At 41.9% G+C, this 17,375-nt stretch overlaps 3 protein-coding genes across 17 annotated transcripts; 2 read left to right on the top strand and 1 right to left on the bottom strand.

Annotated features, from left to right (window-relative positions):
* The first annotated feature begins 1,183 nt into the window (after window positions 1-1,183).
* rhogb (ras homolog family member Gb) lies at window positions 1,184-7,297 on the top strand. Of its 3 annotated transcripts, XM_057053432.1 has the most exons (7): window positions 1,269-1,335; window positions 3,852-3,922; window positions 4,046-4,154; window positions 5,208-5,292; window positions 6,256-6,390; window positions 6,498-6,668; window positions 6,856-7,297. In XM_057053432.1, exons 5-7 carry the CDS (start codon window positions 6,262-6,264, stop codon window positions 7,129-7,131), a joined length of 576 nt encoding a protein of 191 aa, XP_056909412.1. In that variant the 5' UTR covers window positions 1,269-1,335; window positions 3,852-3,922; window positions 4,046-4,154; window positions 5,208-5,292; window positions 6,256-6,261; the 3' UTR covers window positions 7,132-7,297. The 3 variants fall into 3 exon arrangements, with proteins under 3 accessions (XP_056909413.1, XP_056909412.1, XP_056909414.1); XM_057053433.1 differs by lacking the exons at window positions 3,852-3,922; window positions 4,046-4,154 and having other exon boundaries at window positions 1,184-1,335; XM_057053434.1 differs by lacking the exons at window positions 1,269-1,335; window positions 3,852-3,922; window positions 4,046-4,154 and adding an exon at window positions 2,513-2,537.
* Window positions 7,298-7,675: 378 nt separating this feature from the next.
* On the bottom strand, window positions 7,676-11,808 carry pgap2 (post-GPI attachment to proteins 2). 12 transcript variants are annotated; one of them, XM_057053429.1, is made up of 9 exons: window positions 10,802-11,808; window positions 10,456-10,624; window positions 10,046-10,331; window positions 9,759-9,865; window positions 8,727-8,835; window positions 8,365-8,580; window positions 8,058-8,155; window positions 7,915-7,976; window positions 7,676-7,883 (listed from the first exon to the last, which is right to left on the bottom strand). In XM_057053429.1, exons 2-6 carry the CDS (start codon window positions 10,621-10,623, stop codon window positions 8,450-8,452), a joined length of 801 nt encoding a protein of 266 aa, XP_056909409.1. In that variant the 5' UTR covers window position 10,624; window positions 10,802-11,808; the 3' UTR covers window positions 7,676-7,883; window positions 7,915-7,976; window positions 8,058-8,155; window positions 8,365-8,449. The 12 variants fall into 12 exon arrangements, with proteins under 12 accessions (XP_056909409.1, XP_056909407.1, XP_056909402.1 ...); XM_057053427.1 differs by having other exon boundaries at window positions 8,402-8,580; XM_057053422.1 differs by having other exon boundaries at window positions 7,915-8,155.
* Window positions 11,809-14,837: 3,029 nt separating this feature from the next.
* timd4 (T cell immunoglobulin and mucin domain containing 4) lies at window positions 14,838-17,170 on the top strand. Of its 2 annotated transcripts, none has more exons than XM_057053414.1 (8): window positions 14,838-14,989; window positions 15,358-15,536; window positions 15,674-15,836; window positions 16,106-16,171; window positions 16,336-16,412; window positions 16,495-16,606; window positions 16,702-16,732; window positions 16,943-17,170. In XM_057053414.1, the coding sequence occupies exons 1-8, from the start codon at window positions 14,920-14,922 to the stop codon at window positions 17,025-17,027; spliced, it is 783 nt and encodes a 260-aa protein (XP_056909394.1). In that variant the 5' UTR covers window positions 14,838-14,919; the 3' UTR covers window positions 17,028-17,170. The 2 variants fall into 2 exon arrangements, with proteins under 2 accessions (XP_056909394.1, XP_056909395.1); XM_057053415.1 differs by lacking the exon at window positions 14,838-14,989 and adding an exon at window positions 15,091-15,222.
* Window positions 17,171-17,375: the final 205 nt, after the last annotated feature.

The following is a 17,375-nucleotide window of genomic DNA, read 5'->3' as shown; positions in this document are numbered from 1 at the left end:
CTTTATTTACTGAAACGGTTTTGGGAAAACCTACTTTGTGACCATTTCTATAACAGCAAAGAACGGCGTTGCGTTCAATGTTCCTTTGAGAAGTGTGCTCAAAATAGCTTCCAACAGTTCAGGGCAGCAGTTTTATTAACTTTACTTGATCTATTTGTTTCTAAAGAGCGAATAACACATATTTTATTCTCATCGTAAAGAACGCATACATTTGATTTTAATAAACTTCTGAGCTGCTCATGTTTATGCACTCAAACTATCGGCCACATTAAATTAAAAGATGGAACTCTTCTTAACATCGCATTCTTTACTCAGACGCTTCTGCTTTTGAGTCCATAGGAGCGTTCCGACGAATCGTGAAGGCGGCCATTGCAATGTTACCATAGCACCACGCTGTTGCCGCAGATAGGAAGTGCAGGACAGGAATCAGACCGCATCTGTTCGTGATTAAAACATTAAGGATAAAATATTCTATCAAAAACGCGTTTTAAGAAATGAATGGATCGATCAGGGAATATACGGCTATTATGCTGAAAGGCTGAGTACTCAACATAAATTCACATTTATATTTACCAAAATAAAAATTCCTTTACCTTCAGTGGAAATTAATGTTTGTAATTGTATTTGTTTGTAATATGGATGAAGTGTTGATTAATGGAATGTGTCAAGTCTGGTGACCTCTGAGGTTGCCCCTGGGAGTTTTGAGGATGATGGAGTCCTGTAAGCTTCCTCAAACTGTGAGCTTGGTGCAGATTTCAACAGAGGGTAAAGATGACCTCCCGGAAATCTGAAACCACATTTTTTTGTCAGGAAAAGTTGGATTATCCATGACATGGCAAGAGTCAAAGCCCAGACAAGACTGATCGAAAATTTACTGGTCAATCCAAATTGTGGTCAGGAGCAGCAGATAGTGACTAAAAGGACAAGTTCAACTGACATTCCAGGCTCATGCATCCAGGAGGGCCCCAAGCTGCTCCGTTTAGACTCTGAACTCTGAAGCTACAACAAGTATTTAAAAGCTGTCAACCACAGAGGAAGCTAATACAGGTAAAGGAACACACACACACAAACAAAAACAACCACCAGAAAGGCAACTCTAAATAGAATTAAAGGACAAGGATGTATTAGTGAGAACACACACACAACTTCCTCAAACTTCCCCCCACCCTCTCCCTCACCCATTTTAGACTTCCTCCTCCTCATTAACTCCGCCCGTCCAACAACTCAGTGACATACAGATCTGTTTGGATCTCCCGAACACACACACACACAGAAGCAGAAAATTGAAGAAGCAGGACTAAGCAGAGCTTCGTGGCAGGAGAGGACCGATGACTGGTGAGCGTCTGCTTTTCTACATCACACTCATCAGCTCCGTGTGTGTGTGTGTGTGTCTATGTGTGTCTGTGTGTTTCCACACTTTTAGTAAATCACTGGACCATCAGTGTATTGATTAATTCTTCTAAAGATAAATGAGTGGTTGGTTTGTTGATGCTGCTGCAGGAAACAGATGAAGTATGACCACTCCCTCAGTGTGTGTGTGTGTGTGTTTGTGTGTGTGTGTAGATTTTTGTGGAATGATTAAAACAAAGCTTTAGTTTAATACTAAAGTAAATATATGAAACACCTGTCAGAAGAACTGATTAAATGACTACTTAACTACAACAATGAGCTGATCATTAAAAATGTGGCAATCATCACTATTTTTTAAATTAATTTTAATTAAAAACAAAGATAGGAATTTTCAGATTGAGATTCCTTTATTTGTCCCACAACAGGGAAATTTACAGCAGCAAAAACACGTAGAAAAAAAATTGAAATAAGAATAGAAAATATATAAAAAAAGAATATGCATAATAATCCAAGATAAATGGATAATTAGCTTTTTGTATACCTCTACATAGTACAGAGTGTATACATTATACATATCAGAATATATAATGTGTGTATATATATATAGAATGTGCTTGATAACTGGTTTCGCAATGACCAGACTAGGTAACTGGGCGACCGTGTCTTTAATAAATGGGTTTTTCAACATGTTTCAGTTATATAAACTTGATTTTTTGGAGGGAAAAGAAGACTCAAAATATATTTAGTCACAATGACAATTACAATTATAACATATATATATATATATATATACATCACACACAGTGTGTGTGTGTGATGGATAGGATGACATCATGGAGACAAGGGTCAGAGGTGCACTCGGTGTAATCACAAAAGTTTGAGATTATGAGAAAGAGGATTTTTCTCTTTTGGCCGACACACCAGAGGAAACGTCTTCTGTCCAGCTTCAGATGAATATGTAGCTATAGGATTAAAACCGCATTTATTCAAACTCCAGTTATCTTTGGCATGTTAACGTTTCTGGTTTCAGGTTTGACCTCATTCTGTGGTTCTAATGTGTGTTCTGGGCTGTTTTAGCTCATGCCGACCTGCTTCTCTATTTCCTGGTAACAACTGCCGTTTTTGCAATTTTCAGCTGGTTGTTCAGGAGGACTTGGGATGGTTTCTTAATTGAACATACAAACTGGGTGAGTCAGGAGCACGGCTGAGCTGGTTAAAGTGTGGCGCGACAGGCTGCTGCTCTGAGGACAAACCCTTCCTGTTGCAGTCTCTTCACTCATTTCCTGAGGGTCAGGATGAGGCCTGAGCGCTGCCTTCAGGAGCTGCATGTGAGATCAGTGATCACAGGTCAAACTAGATGAAGGCTCACTCAACAGACCGGCCTCCTATCTGACCTTTGACCCACTGTGGCCTGAGTCTCTGCTGTGGTGGATGATTCTTTAGGATCCATTGGGTGACGCAGTTATCTTTGATTTGGTGGTGGTAACCCACCTATTCCGTTTGTGTCCAGGAGGCCTCTACCAGTTTGGGCCAATATTTTGTTGAGTTTTAGCCAGAATTTTCTGCTAGTTTAGGCCAATTTCAGTCCAATATTCCAAATGGGGTGAGGGGGGTTGTTCTGGTTTCTGGGGTTTCTTTCCATTTAAGAGAAAATGATGCAGGTGTTTAGCACTAAATATAGGGGCACATTAGCCCGGTTTAAAAGGATGTAATTGCTATTCCCAGTCACCTTTTGGACCATAAGAACCAGGCGTTTCAGGCCTGTCAGCGCTAACACGTGTCACGTACATATCCTTGGTCTGTAAACAATTCCCTTTCATCTGTTAAGCTTTTATTCCAGAATATCTGAGTTAATGAGACAGCTAGCTGCACCACAACAATGTACCAGTTCTGCAAAGCTCGCTCTCCTCATCTGAGTTTTCCCTTATTGCTGAAACACAAATAGTCCATGTGAAACCTTTTGTAAACCTCACAGTTGCAGTTTTAGAGATGTTCCAATCAGAGCTTCAGCTGCAGGATGGCACAGTTCCTCTGTGGCTCAGGAGAATCCTGAACCAGCAGAAATAGGCTACAGAGAACACAGCTGACAAGGCAAAACCAGAACAATTCTTGGTTCCTAAATGGGTTGAAGACGACCTGTAAAATCCGGATGTGACAACTGGACGTCTGTAACCAAGTTATTGTGCTCATTCCGACTGGCTGGTTCTTTAGGTTATTCCAACCAAGAGGCTCACATCTTAAACCATAGTTCCCTGTAGGTTAGAGCCAATGTGAACTGCACAATGTTCCTGTAATTCCCAGAACAAATAATTCTAACAACAAAGTGGAGTTCAAGTAAAAGAGAAGAAAGTCTGAAATAAACTGAATATATCAGACACCCACACGCGAACAGGAAGGCTGTTTTTACCCAACCAGTGTGTGTTTCACTCATCTTGCAGTTTACAGATCAACGGTTCTTCCTCTTTCTTCTAAATGCGCCTTCTCTTTTCTTCCTCTCATAGCTTGACTGACAGCACAGCGTTTCCCCCTGAGATGTGCTGGTTTCTCTAGGACCCGCTCCAGTTTACTTGAGGTTTTTCAAATTTGCATCACAACGTATATTTGGTTGTTTTTTTTCTAAATTTTCTGCAGTTAGCAAATTTTCACAGCTCGTTTCAATCAGTTGAAGCATGACCTGACAGCCTTGTGTCCCCAGAGGTGGGAGGGCTGAGACCTTACGTTCTGTTCAGCTGTTCAGCGCCAACCAGCATGTCATCAACTCTCTTCACTCTGGAAGCTACTTTCTGTCTAAATAAAACCACAATGTGAGTTTTTTACTACTGAAAACTTCCCGTTTGCAACCACATTTGGGTTACAAAAGAACATTGTTACGACATTTGTAACGTTTTTTTTGCAGGTTATTAGATTACTTATAATAAATTGATTGCTAAGAGGAAAGATCATAGTTCTATTATGGTTCACCAGCAAAACTAGCAGAGGGAAGAAGAAGTGTGAGGAGAAAATGTGAGACTGGGGTTGGTGGTGAGCTCAACGTGAGCTCAACAGACCTCCACCCAAAGACAGGAGGCTGGTCTCAGCATCTCCTGGGTCTGGGTGGAGCCACCTTCTCCGTCCAGACATCTGGACGGAATAAAAACTTGAGAACAATCTGCACCAGAGTTAACGTCCACTGATCCAATCGTCTCTTCTCTTCAGGCATTCGTTTTTAAGATAATTATGCATAAAATACCAAAAATAAAAACCCAGGTTTAAGTGAAATTGTTTGGTCAGACATGATCAGATAGACAGGTGTGATTTGGGTGACCTGATCTGCGTCACTTTAACGGAACGGACCTTTTGATTCGACCTGTGGCCTCTAATATGGGCTCGGCTATTGGTTACCAGTCATTTGTGTGGCTGATCTTATCCTAATCAGGGTTGCTACGCCACTATTGCAGGTCAACAATGGTGACCTTCAGCTTTTGTGTGAATGGCCATGAATTCTTATTTGTCCCTTCATTCACACTGATATCATTTTCTGCTACTAATAAAGGAAATATTGTCACTTATAAAGTATATTTAACACCTGAGGCCAAATTCTAGAGGCAGAAACATAGAATTGGCAGGATTAATTTACTGTAGTTTACTCAGCAGTAGATGGACTACACATATAAAGTCTAATACTACAGTCAGCACATTACAGTTGCTGGAGACGGTGCATTCAAATGTCTGTGCACATGCGCCGGTGTGTGTGTGTATATATATATATATATATGCAGGATAACATCTTTTTTTCTTTGGAGACCGTTTCCGTCTGCAGAGATCATTTCCATAAACAGACAGACGCTCAGAGAACAAACTTTGTCCTCTTCCTGCAGTCAGACGATGGGACATCTCATGAACAAACTCTGAAGTTCACTGAAGACCCTGGAGACTGACCAAGAGAAGACAGACATACCACAGGTAAACCTTTTCATCTTCCACATGCTGCATCAAGTCTCCAGCAGGCAGGCAGGCAGTGTGAGGGTGATACAGACCACCACATTCAGCACAAAACAACAATATGGGAAAATTAGACACCATAGTTGACATTTTATGAATGTCAGTAATAAAGAACAGATAGAAACATGGACATAAGCAAACATTCAGCTAATGCTTTACATGAAAGTTACAGGCTGTTTTCAAATTAAATTGTATGAACACACAATTATCTGTAGGTTAATGTACACACTGCTTATTTTAATAGGTCGGACTATAAAACCAAAATCATTTCAAACTGCTGTTTAAAATTAACTTTGTCCTGTTATAACACAAGTTGATATGATTGGAACCTTACTGTATTTTTCATCTTCATGCATCTTTGGCAAAAACACCACGAGGTTCAAAATGGTCCGAATGAATAAGGGTCTTGATACAGCCAATAAACCCTGTTGCGCTGTTTTTCTAACTCCCTACTTGAAAACACACCTGTGTTAAATGACTTATTTATTCCCCTACCTTTAAATCTCATTGATGGAAAAGTCCATGAGGAACATCAGTCCAGTTACTAAAGTAGGGATGCTAACCTCAGCTAGCTGTTTTCAAGGATTGTTTGTTTCTCCGTGGCTGCCAGTCAGAAACATGCTTCATAAACCACCAGAGAAATTATTATGAGAGCACAGGCGCTAAACTGCCACCAAACTGTGTTCAACCAAGGAAACATCGATTTTATCGACCGGAAATGACGTTAGACGGTGCTCCGCTAATTGGTGGGACGCTGCCATTGGCTCAAATTAAGACCTGCTCGCTTAACAGGTCCACTGGGCGGGGCATAGCCTGATGTTGCGTTCAAGACATGCTCGGAAATTTTTGACTTTTAATCCAAAAGTGAATTCCCTTGTGTGTGTGTGTGTGTGTGTGTGTGTGTGTGTGTGTGTGTGATTGTAGGTGATCATGCAGAGTGTAAAGTGTGTTGTGGTGGGAGATGGCGCTGTGGGGAAGACATGCCTTCTAATTTCCTACACCACAGGAGCGTTTCCGAAAGAATACATCCCCACAGTCTTCGACAACTACAGCAGCCAGGTGGGTGGCTGAGGGTGGTAATTTTATTACAAGTATTACAGATATTATGAGGGTGAGGTTTGTGACGGCTGTCCCTAACTCCTTGTTTTCTACTGTGTTGCTTTCAGGTGACAGTAGATAGTAGGATTGTTAGCCTCAACTTGTGGGACACAGCGGGTCAGGAAGAATATGACCGGTTGAGGACACTGTCCTACCCTCAGACTAATGTCTTCATCATCTGTTTCTCCATCTCAAGCCCCGCCTCCTATGAGAACGTCAAACACAAGTGGCACCCAGAGGTCAGAGTTCAAATGATGTTTACCTGTACATTGCAAAACAAATCCTCAGAGCAGCAGCTGCAACTAGTGGCACATATTTGCACAAAAGACATTCTTCTAAAATGTCCTTGATTGAAGAAAATAAGTGTAAAATGAAGATATTTCTGCTCCCCTTTCTTTTTATTGGCATAACTTTGACAACCATCAGGTGTCTCATCACTGTCCGGACGTTCCCATCCTCCTGGTCGGCACAAAGAGTGATCTCAGGAATGACCCCGACACACAGAGGAAGCTCAAAGAGCAGAACCAATCACCCGTTACCCACCAGCAGGGTGCTGCCCTCGCCCGCCAGATCCAGGCTGTACGCTACATGGAGTGCTCTGCCCTCAACCAGGATGGCATCAAGGACGTGTTCGCAGAGGCTGTGAGGGCCTTTCTCAACCCGCAGCCCACAGTTAGCAAGAGACACTGCATCTTACTCTAGAGGTCATTGTAAGATTCTGAAGCTGAGAGACTGAAAAATGTTTCTATATCCGGCTAGAACCTTTATCTTCAAAGAAATGCAAAATGAAGTTTGGGCTGAGAACTGTGTCACCATTTCTAATAATTATAATTCAGATTAATTAAAGACACTGTTTGTGGTTATAATGTGTTCTGCTTTAAGGGGCCTTTAATTTAAAATAATTTTTTCTGATGTTTTGACACCAAGAGTTTTAAACTGAAAAATTCTATTTATGTCTGGGTGTTTTCTATTGCTCCGTTTTCTATTACTCTAGTTTTGCTAGTTTTATTTCAGGGAAAAAAGGAGATCCTGATGACGATAACGTGGTGCACTGGTGTACACATTTTTACTGCAACACAAAGGGCCTCTCTTGGCATTCAACAGGGGAAATTGTCTTAAACAGCAGATTTATTGGCTTCAGACATTTGGAGCTTCAAGCCACAATGCTTAACTTTTATTAATAAACTGTTAAGAAGTTGAATAAGTAGAGACAATGGGGAAATAAAACAGCTAAAAACCAGCAAGCTTCCATCTTAAATCTCATCTTTTTAATGCTCAGCATTAGTAGGCAGACTCAGGATGACATGAAATCTATGACATGGGTGAACCTTGTGCAGGACTCTACAGGTGTCCCAGGGTGGGTGTGCCCCCTTCAGTATTAAGGATAAATCTCTGAGAACCATTTACAGTCACCTGGCAGGTTAGTTTTAGTTCAGTTTAGTCAGCAGGAGTCTCTTCCTCCTCAGCTTCACCTCCCGCAGACACCTGAGTCTTCATCTGCCTGTCTATCATCATCAGTCTCAATACCATTTCTCTGACATGGATTTCTTTAAAGAAACAAAAGGTATATAAATTATTACAGGTAGTTTACAGATTACAAGCACTAAGAGTGTTGATGAATCACTCACAGAAAATAAGATGGAAAATACAATCAAACGTGAAACATGGTGAAACATGTCGTAAACAGCTCGGTTGGGATCGCTGTAAAGAGGGGTTGTCTTTTATTCTGCAAATATATTCGTAAAATTCTGTCTGGATAGTCAAATTGCATAAGATGAATCACAGATTGTAGAAATTCAGAGGACCAAAAAGAAATTGTGAAAAATATCAGAAATTAAAAAAAAAAAATAAGCCCTTAAAAATCTTTCATCAACAACAGCAGATAAAACAAAAATGCTGCTCATGGCTGTTGTCTTTATTAAAGACTCAGCGCACCTGTTGCTCCAGGATCACTTCAAACACCATCGCTGACCTTAATCTCATGGCATCATGGTGTCCTTCAAGCGTTCAGAGCTCAGATTCAGTACCGCTTGTCTTCCGGTGGCGTCGCAACGATCACCTCTTTGGTCCCAAAGTCCCAGAAGGCTGTCATGTGAAAGGCCATGTTGGAAAAGACCACCAGGTACTCAAAGAATGCGAAGAGTGTGTAGACTGTGGGATGTAAGGATGAGAAACCAACCACAAAACAATTAAACCATAAAACTAAACAGAGTCAATTAAAAGTATGCAGATAGTGGATTCAAGAGTGGCCTCAGCACTGAACTCTGCTGATGTCACCTTGGGTTCATCATGCTCACCTCCTGCTTCACAGAACTTGTTGTGACGCCTATAGAAGTATGCGGCTGCCAGACAACAGCTGACGTTAAACAAGAAGATCCGCAGCTTCCAACGTTGTGACGTGATCTCCTGCAACAGATACAATTTATCATCAGGCAAGAGTAAAATCTAACCTTTGCTTTTCTGGTAAATCTTCTTAATAGATTCATTTAATGTAAACTGCTTTATAAGACTGAAGATATAAACAGCGACATGGTGGGTTCTATGCATTCGCTTCTGAAGGTTTCCTAGACATACACACAGTGTGAGTAGGCAGGAAGTGTTACAGTTGAGCTCCTAACACTGAAACAGGAAGCACCAAAATTAAATTCAGCTGTGTTCGAACCTAGAATTTAAGTACACAGCAACTTGAGGCTTTTGAAAAACTATGTAGGAACATGTTCAACCCCTGTCAAGAAACAGACACAGCTCAAACCTCTTCAATGCCGGTGCAATCCACCTCTAAATCACAAGTATAGTTCAAACTCATAGCATTCCTGAAACCAAATGACTATTAACTCCTAGTTCTTAGCACAACTAAGTAAAACCCTCATCCCTCCTACACGCGTCTGTGGATTTTCGTAAATGAACTTTATCGCTCTAGATCGACAGCAAAAGTGGCTTCTCTAAGCTGTATTAGCTAAAAAAAATATAATTTCTCACTTACAGAAGATCTTTCCTCACTAACTGTTGGCAGCTTGTCTCATTAGAGGACAGTGATACTATGCCAACAACTGTGTTTGAACCTGTTGAGAGAAGATGGAAGTACTGCTGTCTCAAGTACTGCACTGCCCTCTAATGATTGCTAAATTCAACAAGGGTGTGAAGGAGCCTTTACAAAATATGTGTGTGTGTGTGTGTGTGTGTGTGTGTGTGTGTGTGTGTGTGTGTGTGTGTGTGTGTGTGTGTGTATGTGTGGGAGATGCTTGCCATCCAACGCTCCTGGAATCAGAATTACAATGCTTCTGATCATCAAAAATAAAATGAAACAGTGAATACAAAACTCTGTTTACCTCTGGGTTCACATAGTGTCTTCTGATCACCTGCCATAGTCCGCAGGTAATAAGCATGTGTAGCAGAGAGCTTGCTATGAACACGATAAAACCATTTTTGTGAATACCTACAGAAAGAAACAACTCATTAAATCCACAAATGTATTGGACAGTCGAAACCAAAATAAGAAACGGTTGGATCAAATTGATGAGTGTGGTTTTAGTGTCCTGGCTGATTGGTGCATAAAAGGTTAGTTGCTTAGTTAATCATCTCTTAGTTAGTTGCTTTGATGGCGTGGCGTTACAACCTGAGGCCTGTGAGTACTCCAGATACTTCAACTCACTGTATGTTTCAGTGGAGGACACATATGTGAGCAGCAGCAGGCCTGTATTTTCAGACAGGCTGCAGATGAGAGCCAGCACACTCAGTAGCAGTTCTGGCAGACTCTTGGCAAACCGGCCATAGTAGAAGTTGAAATATGCAGCAGCAACCAGATAGCGAGGAGCTGAATGTAGGCCGATACAGCAGCGCCAAATGTAGCGTTCTGGCACACGGCTAATTGCAGCACTGATGGATGGCAAGTAGTTTGCAACCTGGAAGAACAAAGAGTTGAAATCCAGAGTTTTGTCATCCATTTTAAATGCAGAGTGTTCACAGATGTGAGATTTTGCTGTTCAGACTTTAAGATTTACCAGGTTGCAGCGTGACACCACCTACCTGGCAATGTGTGTACGTTGCATCTTCAAAATGGTACACAAGAGAAATGAAGAGGCAGGCGATAAGGCCAGTGAGCGGGAGCAGAACTGTACCCACAGCAAAGCTGGTGAAGGGCAGCCGGATGAGGGGCCGGTCCCGGTCCAGGCTGCCATATGGCCCCTGGAGCATCCTGGTCAACCAAACAAGGGGATGAAACCATAAATCTCGGGAAGGTATCTGAACGACTTTTTCGTGTGACAACATTCAAATATAAAGAAACTGACACAATCAGTGTTGTGCATTATCTGTAAGCAGCTGAGTAGGTCTGGCTCCCTCCCATCCATTCCACTTATGACGGCACACTAACCTCTACGGTCGACCAGGCTGACACCACCATTCGTCCCACTTCATAGTGGTTCGGCCAACTTCGGCGTCTGCTTAGCGACGATCAGGTAATCCTGTTAGCCCAGTTTAACTAGTCTGGTTCGAACTTCAAGTGACTTATAAGATGAATAACCAAGCTCCGATTGGCAAAAGCTGCTTCAAATCTGTTCCGCTGGTTTGTAGTCAGAATTTATTCCAAATGTTATAGTTTCTAACAAGTTCTACGTTTTGTTTTCAAAATTTCTGATTGATGCCTCCGAACCAGGGACACTATGTTGAATGCGCATGCGTTGAGTGGTCCTATGAGCGAGGGTAAGGCTTCTCTTTAAATGCCTGTTCAAATACAATGAAATGTGTCAAGTAGACTAGGTTTTTAAAATCGTCTTTTCTATGGTTTCAATTTATGTTTACAACCGTCAGTATCACAGTTATTTGCTTTGTCTTGTCCTATGAATTGATTTCACTCATTGTCCGGTTGCCTAAATTATTTACGCCTATCGTGCGAGAGCAGATTTAGATGCGCGTTAACGCACTGTAGAGGAACCCTAGACAAAAATGGAACGGTGTTCCATATTTTTACACAGTTTAGAGAAAAGAAAGTAGAAAGAAAAGTATAGTCTCCGTGGAGAAATCCCCAAATGGTTTTTGATATCACCTGCGGGGACGTGGCGCTCTGTGAGCAGACGTGGTTTAGCAGGTGTATCGATGAATAGTGGCAGAGAATTAAAACTTAATGGGGTATCAGTCCGTCTTGGCTGGAAATCAATGTCAGAAGAGAAACTATTGAGACACAACCATCAACGGAGACACACAACAATGTATACCAACGCCATGAGTAAAAGGTTTTACCCAGCAGAGCAGATCTGCATGTCTCCAACCACTGCTCAAGGGTCTTTTTAAGGGTGTTGTAATCGTCACTGATTGCAACATGAGCGCCTTGTGTTCCACGCCTTTATGACGCAACTTTGATGCTTGGATAATATCGCGTCGGAAGTTCCTGTGTTGAGTTATTATCATATTATTAACGTGCAGTTAATCTTTTATATTGAACAGGTGTGTTAGATCCATTATATTAAAGTTATCTCTGATTTGCTTTTACCTTGTTATTTTCTTTATTCTTGTTATATTGCTTCTCATTACTTAATGTTTCTTATTATTTGCTAATGCTTAATGTTCATGTTGCTTGATATGTCAACTCGAACTTCTCTGGTCAAGGGCGACAGAAATGCAGCTGCTGTGGGGAAGTGACATTGACTGGAGATAGAGCTGCAGGGCATGACACAGGAGCTGTTCTTTTAATCTGTCTGATATGGAAGAATGTGCTGTGTGCGAGCTAAGCTAATCAAATCAGTATAATCTCACCATTATGATTTACAGTCTTTTGCTTTGTTTGGGACCTGTTATCTTGTGTTTTCCCCCTCCCTTTAGGCACATTTGAATTCTGTGTAACTAGGGACCTCCTAATTTCAATAAAAGAAGGATGGCGAAGTTGTGCGTCAGAACGTGTTGGAGATCTGTAACTGAGCACATCTCTCCGTTCTCCTTGCAAGTAAAATTCAAAACTGTTGTCTTTGCATTATTTGTTTTTCACATGTTTCAGGTCGTTTGACCCTAACAGGTGTTATGGATGTATTACAGAGAAATCCACTTCCGAGTTTCCAGCTGATTTGTTTTGAACGATTCATTATTGATTATTCTACTTTTAGTTGCGGCCAGCGGTCAGCTACCTAAGAAGCCGCACGCAAAAGTTTCGGTTTTCCAGGAATGAAACTAAGTATGCAGTGGGAGAAATGGGAGTGGTTGATGGTTTTGACAGCATTCAGCTGTTTGCGGAGACTGAGATTATTTATTCCCGCAATTTATTTAAAAAAATGGTGGTGACACCTGATGACATCCAGTCTGCTGAGAACAGGATGCTGGAGGAAACCTACCCAGAACACACAGAGGAACAACGCCAAATGCAGCCAAAGTTTTTGGCACAGTTTGCCACCTCTGCAGCCTTCAGTGAGACTTCCAGACTGGGCTCATTCTGCTTCAGCTTCACACTCAGAGAAGTGCTTGATGCTTACAGAGAGCAGGTAGAGGAAACGTTCCAAGCGGCTTTCTTTGATTTGTTGTCAGCTAAAAAGCACATTGTGTCAAAATGGTAATACTGTGCTATGTCCTGATGAGCTGGTCAACACATTTGCCATATAAATGTCCTTTATCGTCCTCAGTTTTGCGACAGTGAAAAGCCTGTCATGAAGGTATACAAGACCACCCTGTACAAAAAGGAGATCATGTATGCTGTGTTGGTCCATAGCCCAAAACTCAATAGGAAATTTTCTGACTTTGCTGACTGATGACACGAGTTCTGTCTGCGGGTACAAGGAGACGGATCACATGATCTGGAAGGCTGAAGCCATGTGTGACACTCATAGGTCAGTGCCCCTATCTACTGTAAGTGTAAACCCAATTAACTAGTTTATAACAAAAAAAATGGGTGACGGAGGGTGAGGATGGTGTTGGTGGTGTCTGGGTATGACTCATATATTTATGGCCAGGTACTGCTTGATGAGGGACGATATTGAAAACAAGATGACAGCAGAACCTTGGAAATGGTTCCCTCAGTATTTTGTTTGGGATAACATCACCCTCGCGTTCCATTTGGGCGATGAGGTAAAACCTGAGTGAGCACTCTTTTCTGAGCTGTAGCTGGTTATCCACATGTAAACTGGTCATTTATCTGGGGACATCTTGTTCTTTTTTCCTCAGAATTTTTGTCTCTCTAAAATTTACAAGAAGACAAAACACACACAGACACGCACATACACACACGCAGACACACACCCCAGACCAGTTCTAAAACCAATCCACTTGCGCTGTATTAAATTAAATGTGTTGTCTCAGTAATTTCAGGATTGTACTTTTTACTAGCATTTTATTTTTGACCATCAATCATCAGTTTCAATCTAATTTCTCATTGCTGTTGCTGCTGTTGCTTCTGCTGCTGCTCTTTTTAGGTGTTGACCTTTGACAGTGAAAAATTAAGAGACAGCCTCACCATCAGCAGCCCGGCCAGTTGTAAAATTGAACCTGAGGTTTTTGACCGTCCCTCAGCTCTGAGGATTGTTCAGCAGTTCTGGCCTGAATACCAAGAAGCTCGGGAGGAACCTGATCAGGGTGTGGAGGAAAGAGGGCGAGGCGCAAATACCGAAGCAGAAGAAGAAAACGGAGAAGAAGAAAACTAGGCTTCCGTCCTGTAGAATTCATTCCCTGAATAATACTCTGAGATTCAAATCATTGCTCGTCTATATTACCTTAATCTACTCGATTTTAACTTTCTCCAGATGCCGCTTTCCCAACTGAAGTTGGTCCAAAATCCAGCGTCTGCATCTTTTAACTTGTACAAAATACATTTGATTTGATTTTAGCGTCACCATTTGGCGTCATTATAGATTTAAAAAATCTTTTGTTTGTTTTTAATGTCTTCATTAAGCAGCCCACACATTCCGCTTGGTTACTCAGATCTTAGGGGCTTTTTAAATAAGCGCTGCGGATGGCTGACTTTTTGGAAGTCTTAGGTACAGGTGTACTAAATGATTAAGTGATTTTGATTTGTCTTAATGAGGAGGCTGATCAATCCTGTTGCCTGCTAAAGGGGCTGGCTCTGTCTTTCCAAGCTTGATTGTAACAGATAATATTTAAATAAAGTTCAACTAAATGTTCAAATTTGGACTCACTCTGCACAACTTTAAACCATGCAAACACATTTGTCTCACAAATCTACACCTGCCTAGACGACAAAGATATAGGGAGGAGAGTAAAGACTACATAAATGCAACATAAACAGAAAACAGAACTTTGCATTATAACATAGCCTGCGTATGTACGGTTATTTACTGAAGTAACATTAATAATCAGCCTAACTAGATTGGTGCGTTGAAAGAGAAAAATATATTCAGCCCTTAGCGGTGCTGCAGAATGAATGGAGACTTCATGGCTATGTCACACACAAACACACACAGTGACAGCCTGTGTGTCCCCCCAACACTCAAACACAGAGTTCCCTCACAGTGTCGTCGCTCAGCTGAACAAAGAGGAGAGATACACAGTTACGGGATGGCCATCATCCTGCCTCAGCGCCACGCAACGCTTCAGACCGCCATCGTCGCCCTCTTCGTCCTGTCAGGTGAGACACAAGCGACTGACATCACAGCAGACCTCTGACATCACAGCAGACGCGACTGACAAAAGAACGCAGCAGCCTCACAGGACGCATCATCGGTCAGTGCGACTGCTGCTCGGCATAGATGCTGACGTCTCAGACATTAATCTTCTCAGAATGATTTTCAGTTTCATTGGTTAAATAAATATTACTGGATTTTCTGTTGCAATTGGCAGAGAAGAGTCTCATGTCTGCAAGTATTGATAATTTTATATTTAAAACCCTATATTCATTTCTTTTAACAATAATAATTTCTTGCATGCCAAGCAAATGTTAAATTGGTGCAAACCTCAAGATTATCTGGATTTTTCAGTGGTGTCTCTGTGCTGCAGGGGGACATTTGGTGTCTGTTTGCTGTTTTAAAGTGGTAGAAGGTGGCGTGGCCTCTCTTTCATGTCAGTATTCTGTGAAACGTTTCGGTCTGAGTCGGGCCTGCTGGGGTCGGACCTGTGGTACTTTCTGGTGCAACAACATCTTGGCTCAGACAGACGAGCAAGGCGTTATCTCTAAGGTCAGCAGAATATCGGGGCATTCCCCATTAAACCAGCCATCCTGGTTGGCAGCTTGATGACTGCATATGAACTGTAGAACATTACAAGATACAAGAACATTAAATTCTGACCCTAAATGATGACTCTGGTCCTGCAGGTGGCAGACCGGTACCGGCTAACGGGGGATATCCTGGATGGCCAGATGGATCTGGATATCCTAAATGTGAGGCGGACAGACAGTGGTCTGTACTGCTGCAGGGTGGACATCGATGGGGTCTTCAATGACAAGAAGGTGATCATGAACTTGAGAGTGGTCAAAGGTGAGTGAATCTTTAAAATATAGCGTCAAAGGATTGAGAACCTCCGGTGTGAGGGTACATAGGAGATCTGCAGTTGTTGTTTGCTTCAGGAAGAAGTTGGGGCTGCAGCGGGGACTGCCCATAGCACAAGAAACACTAATAAACATAGGAATAAAAAGTATTTCAAAGCTAAATATATTCTTGTTTCAGTCCAAAAGGGCAACAACATTTGAAAATGTTAATCCTGTGCTGGTTGACGATTTGTCATCGATAGTGTACTTTTGTTACAGCTCCGATCACTGTTTCAACTCCAACAACTCCCCCCAGCACAGTCACAGAGCCGTCGACCTCCACAGGTGAGACTCTGTTATAGGCTACAAGAACTCGCTTCTGGTTCCACCAGTTTGCAAGCTGGGCCCTCTTACAGAACCTTGCTCCTCTGTGGGTGATCCTAATTTGTAAACCTGCTGTCCTGACTGGTCCATCTGATTCGGTGTGTGTTGCTTGTTTTTTGTGGTAGTGAATTGGAGATCCCTGTTGTCATCTCACTTGGACCTTCTCAAAAACTCCACCCTGCTACGCTCTGATGTTATCTCTGTGAGTCACTACAATCCATCCTCAGTATGGATCACTGACCTCCAGGTCACTGACCTGTGACGTCTCTCTCTGTCCATGCCAGGTAGAGGACTCTCTACCCTCCCTCTCTTTTCAGATCAACGTCCCCATCCTCTCCCTCTCCCTCACCTTGTTGCTGCTGTTGGCCGTAGTAGTTCTTCTTCTGGCACTCAAGCGTACGTCATAACATTTGCTGTTTGAGGTGTATGTGGATTTATTTGGGCTCTGATACATGTTGTTAATGGTTAATGGTATATTTTTTGTTCTTCAGGTGGGATACGCAGAGTCCTTAAGAGCAGCTGGTGAGTGCCATCATTTCTGATGTAGTGCCAGATCATTGTGGGAAGGTCTAGCAACACGAGTTGCTCAAGCACAGTCCCAGACCAGAAAAGGAGACTGGAAGTTCTAAACAAAACATAAACTGACCGTGGCATGATACCACAGTGGTCACAGGGGATAATGTGAACATTATGACACATTTGTCGTCATCTGTTTCAATATTTTCTCAACAGTTTGTCCTCTGAAGAACCCCCTCACATCATCTATGAGATCAGGATGAGGAGGCCTGTCCAAGAGAACATCTACACTCTGGACTGAGGCAGACAAGAAGAATGTCAAGCAAAATATTTAATTTGAAGAAAACTCAATTCAATAAACCAATGACACCTCAAATGGAAGATATTGTGTTGTTGCATTGATACAAAAAATAACAAACAAATTAAAGGCAGCAACATTCATAACCATGCAGTTATTATTTCCATCATTTTCTACTAAGAGCAGCTTATTTCTAACCGAGGTGGCAGTTGGAGCACTCACCAGGTTAGAGACACCTTGGACAGATCACCAGTTACAGCTCAATTCAAATTATTTTAATGACCGCATATGTGGCATTTATTTGGGAGGAAAGATGGTCCTCTCAGTTTGTTCCATTCCATATAGAATATT

This window comes from Takifugu flavidus, chromosome 14 (genome assembly GCF_003711565.1).
Source record: "Takifugu flavidus isolate HTHZ2018 chromosome 14, ASM371156v2, whole genome shotgun sequence".
Taxonomy (NCBI): Eukaryota; Metazoa; Chordata; class Actinopteri; order Tetraodontiformes; family Tetraodontidae; genus Takifugu; species Takifugu flavidus.
Note: the sequence above shows the minus strand (reverse complement) of the source record. Positions and strands in the feature narration are given on the sequence as shown.

Excerpts from the sequence above, each read along its gene's own strand:
- timd4 (XM_057053414.1), top strand. The coding sequence starts at position 14,920 with ATGGCCATCATCCTGCCTCAGCGCCACGCAACGCTTCAGACCGCCATC. Across the intron at positions 15,837-16,105 it reads GAACTTGAGAGTGGTCAAAG|CTCCGATCACTGTTTCAACT; the intron begins GTGAGTGAATCT and ends CTTTTGTTACAG. Across the intron at positions 16,413-16,494 it reads TACGCTCTGATGTTATCTCT|GTAGAGGACTCTCTACCCTC; the intron begins GTGAGTCACTAC and ends TGTCCATGCCAG.
- rhogb (XM_057053433.1), top strand. The coding sequence starts at position 6,262 with ATGCAGAGTGTAAAGTGTGTTGTGGTGGGAGATGGCGCTGTGGGGAAG. Across the intron at positions 6,391-6,497 it reads TCGACAACTACAGCAGCCAG|GTGACAGTAGATAGTAGGAT; the intron begins GTGGGTGGCTGA and ends TGTTGCTTTCAG. Across the intron at positions 6,669-6,855 it reads AACACAAGTGGCACCCAGAG|GTGTCTCATCACTGTCCGGA; the intron begins GTCAGAGTTCAA and ends GACAACCATCAG.
- pgap2 (XM_057053422.1), bottom strand. The coding sequence starts at position 10,623 with ATGCTCCAGGGGCCATATGGCAGCCTGGACCGGGACCGGCCCCTCATC. Across the intron at positions 9,866-10,045 it reads GGAGTACTCACAGGCCTCAG|GTATTCACAAAAATGGTTTT; the intron begins GTTGTAACGCCA and ends TTCTTTCTGTAG. Across the intron at positions 8,581-8,726 it reads CAAGTTCTGTGAAGCAGGAG|TCTACACACTCTTCGCATTC; the intron begins GTGAGCATGATG and ends TACATCCCACAG.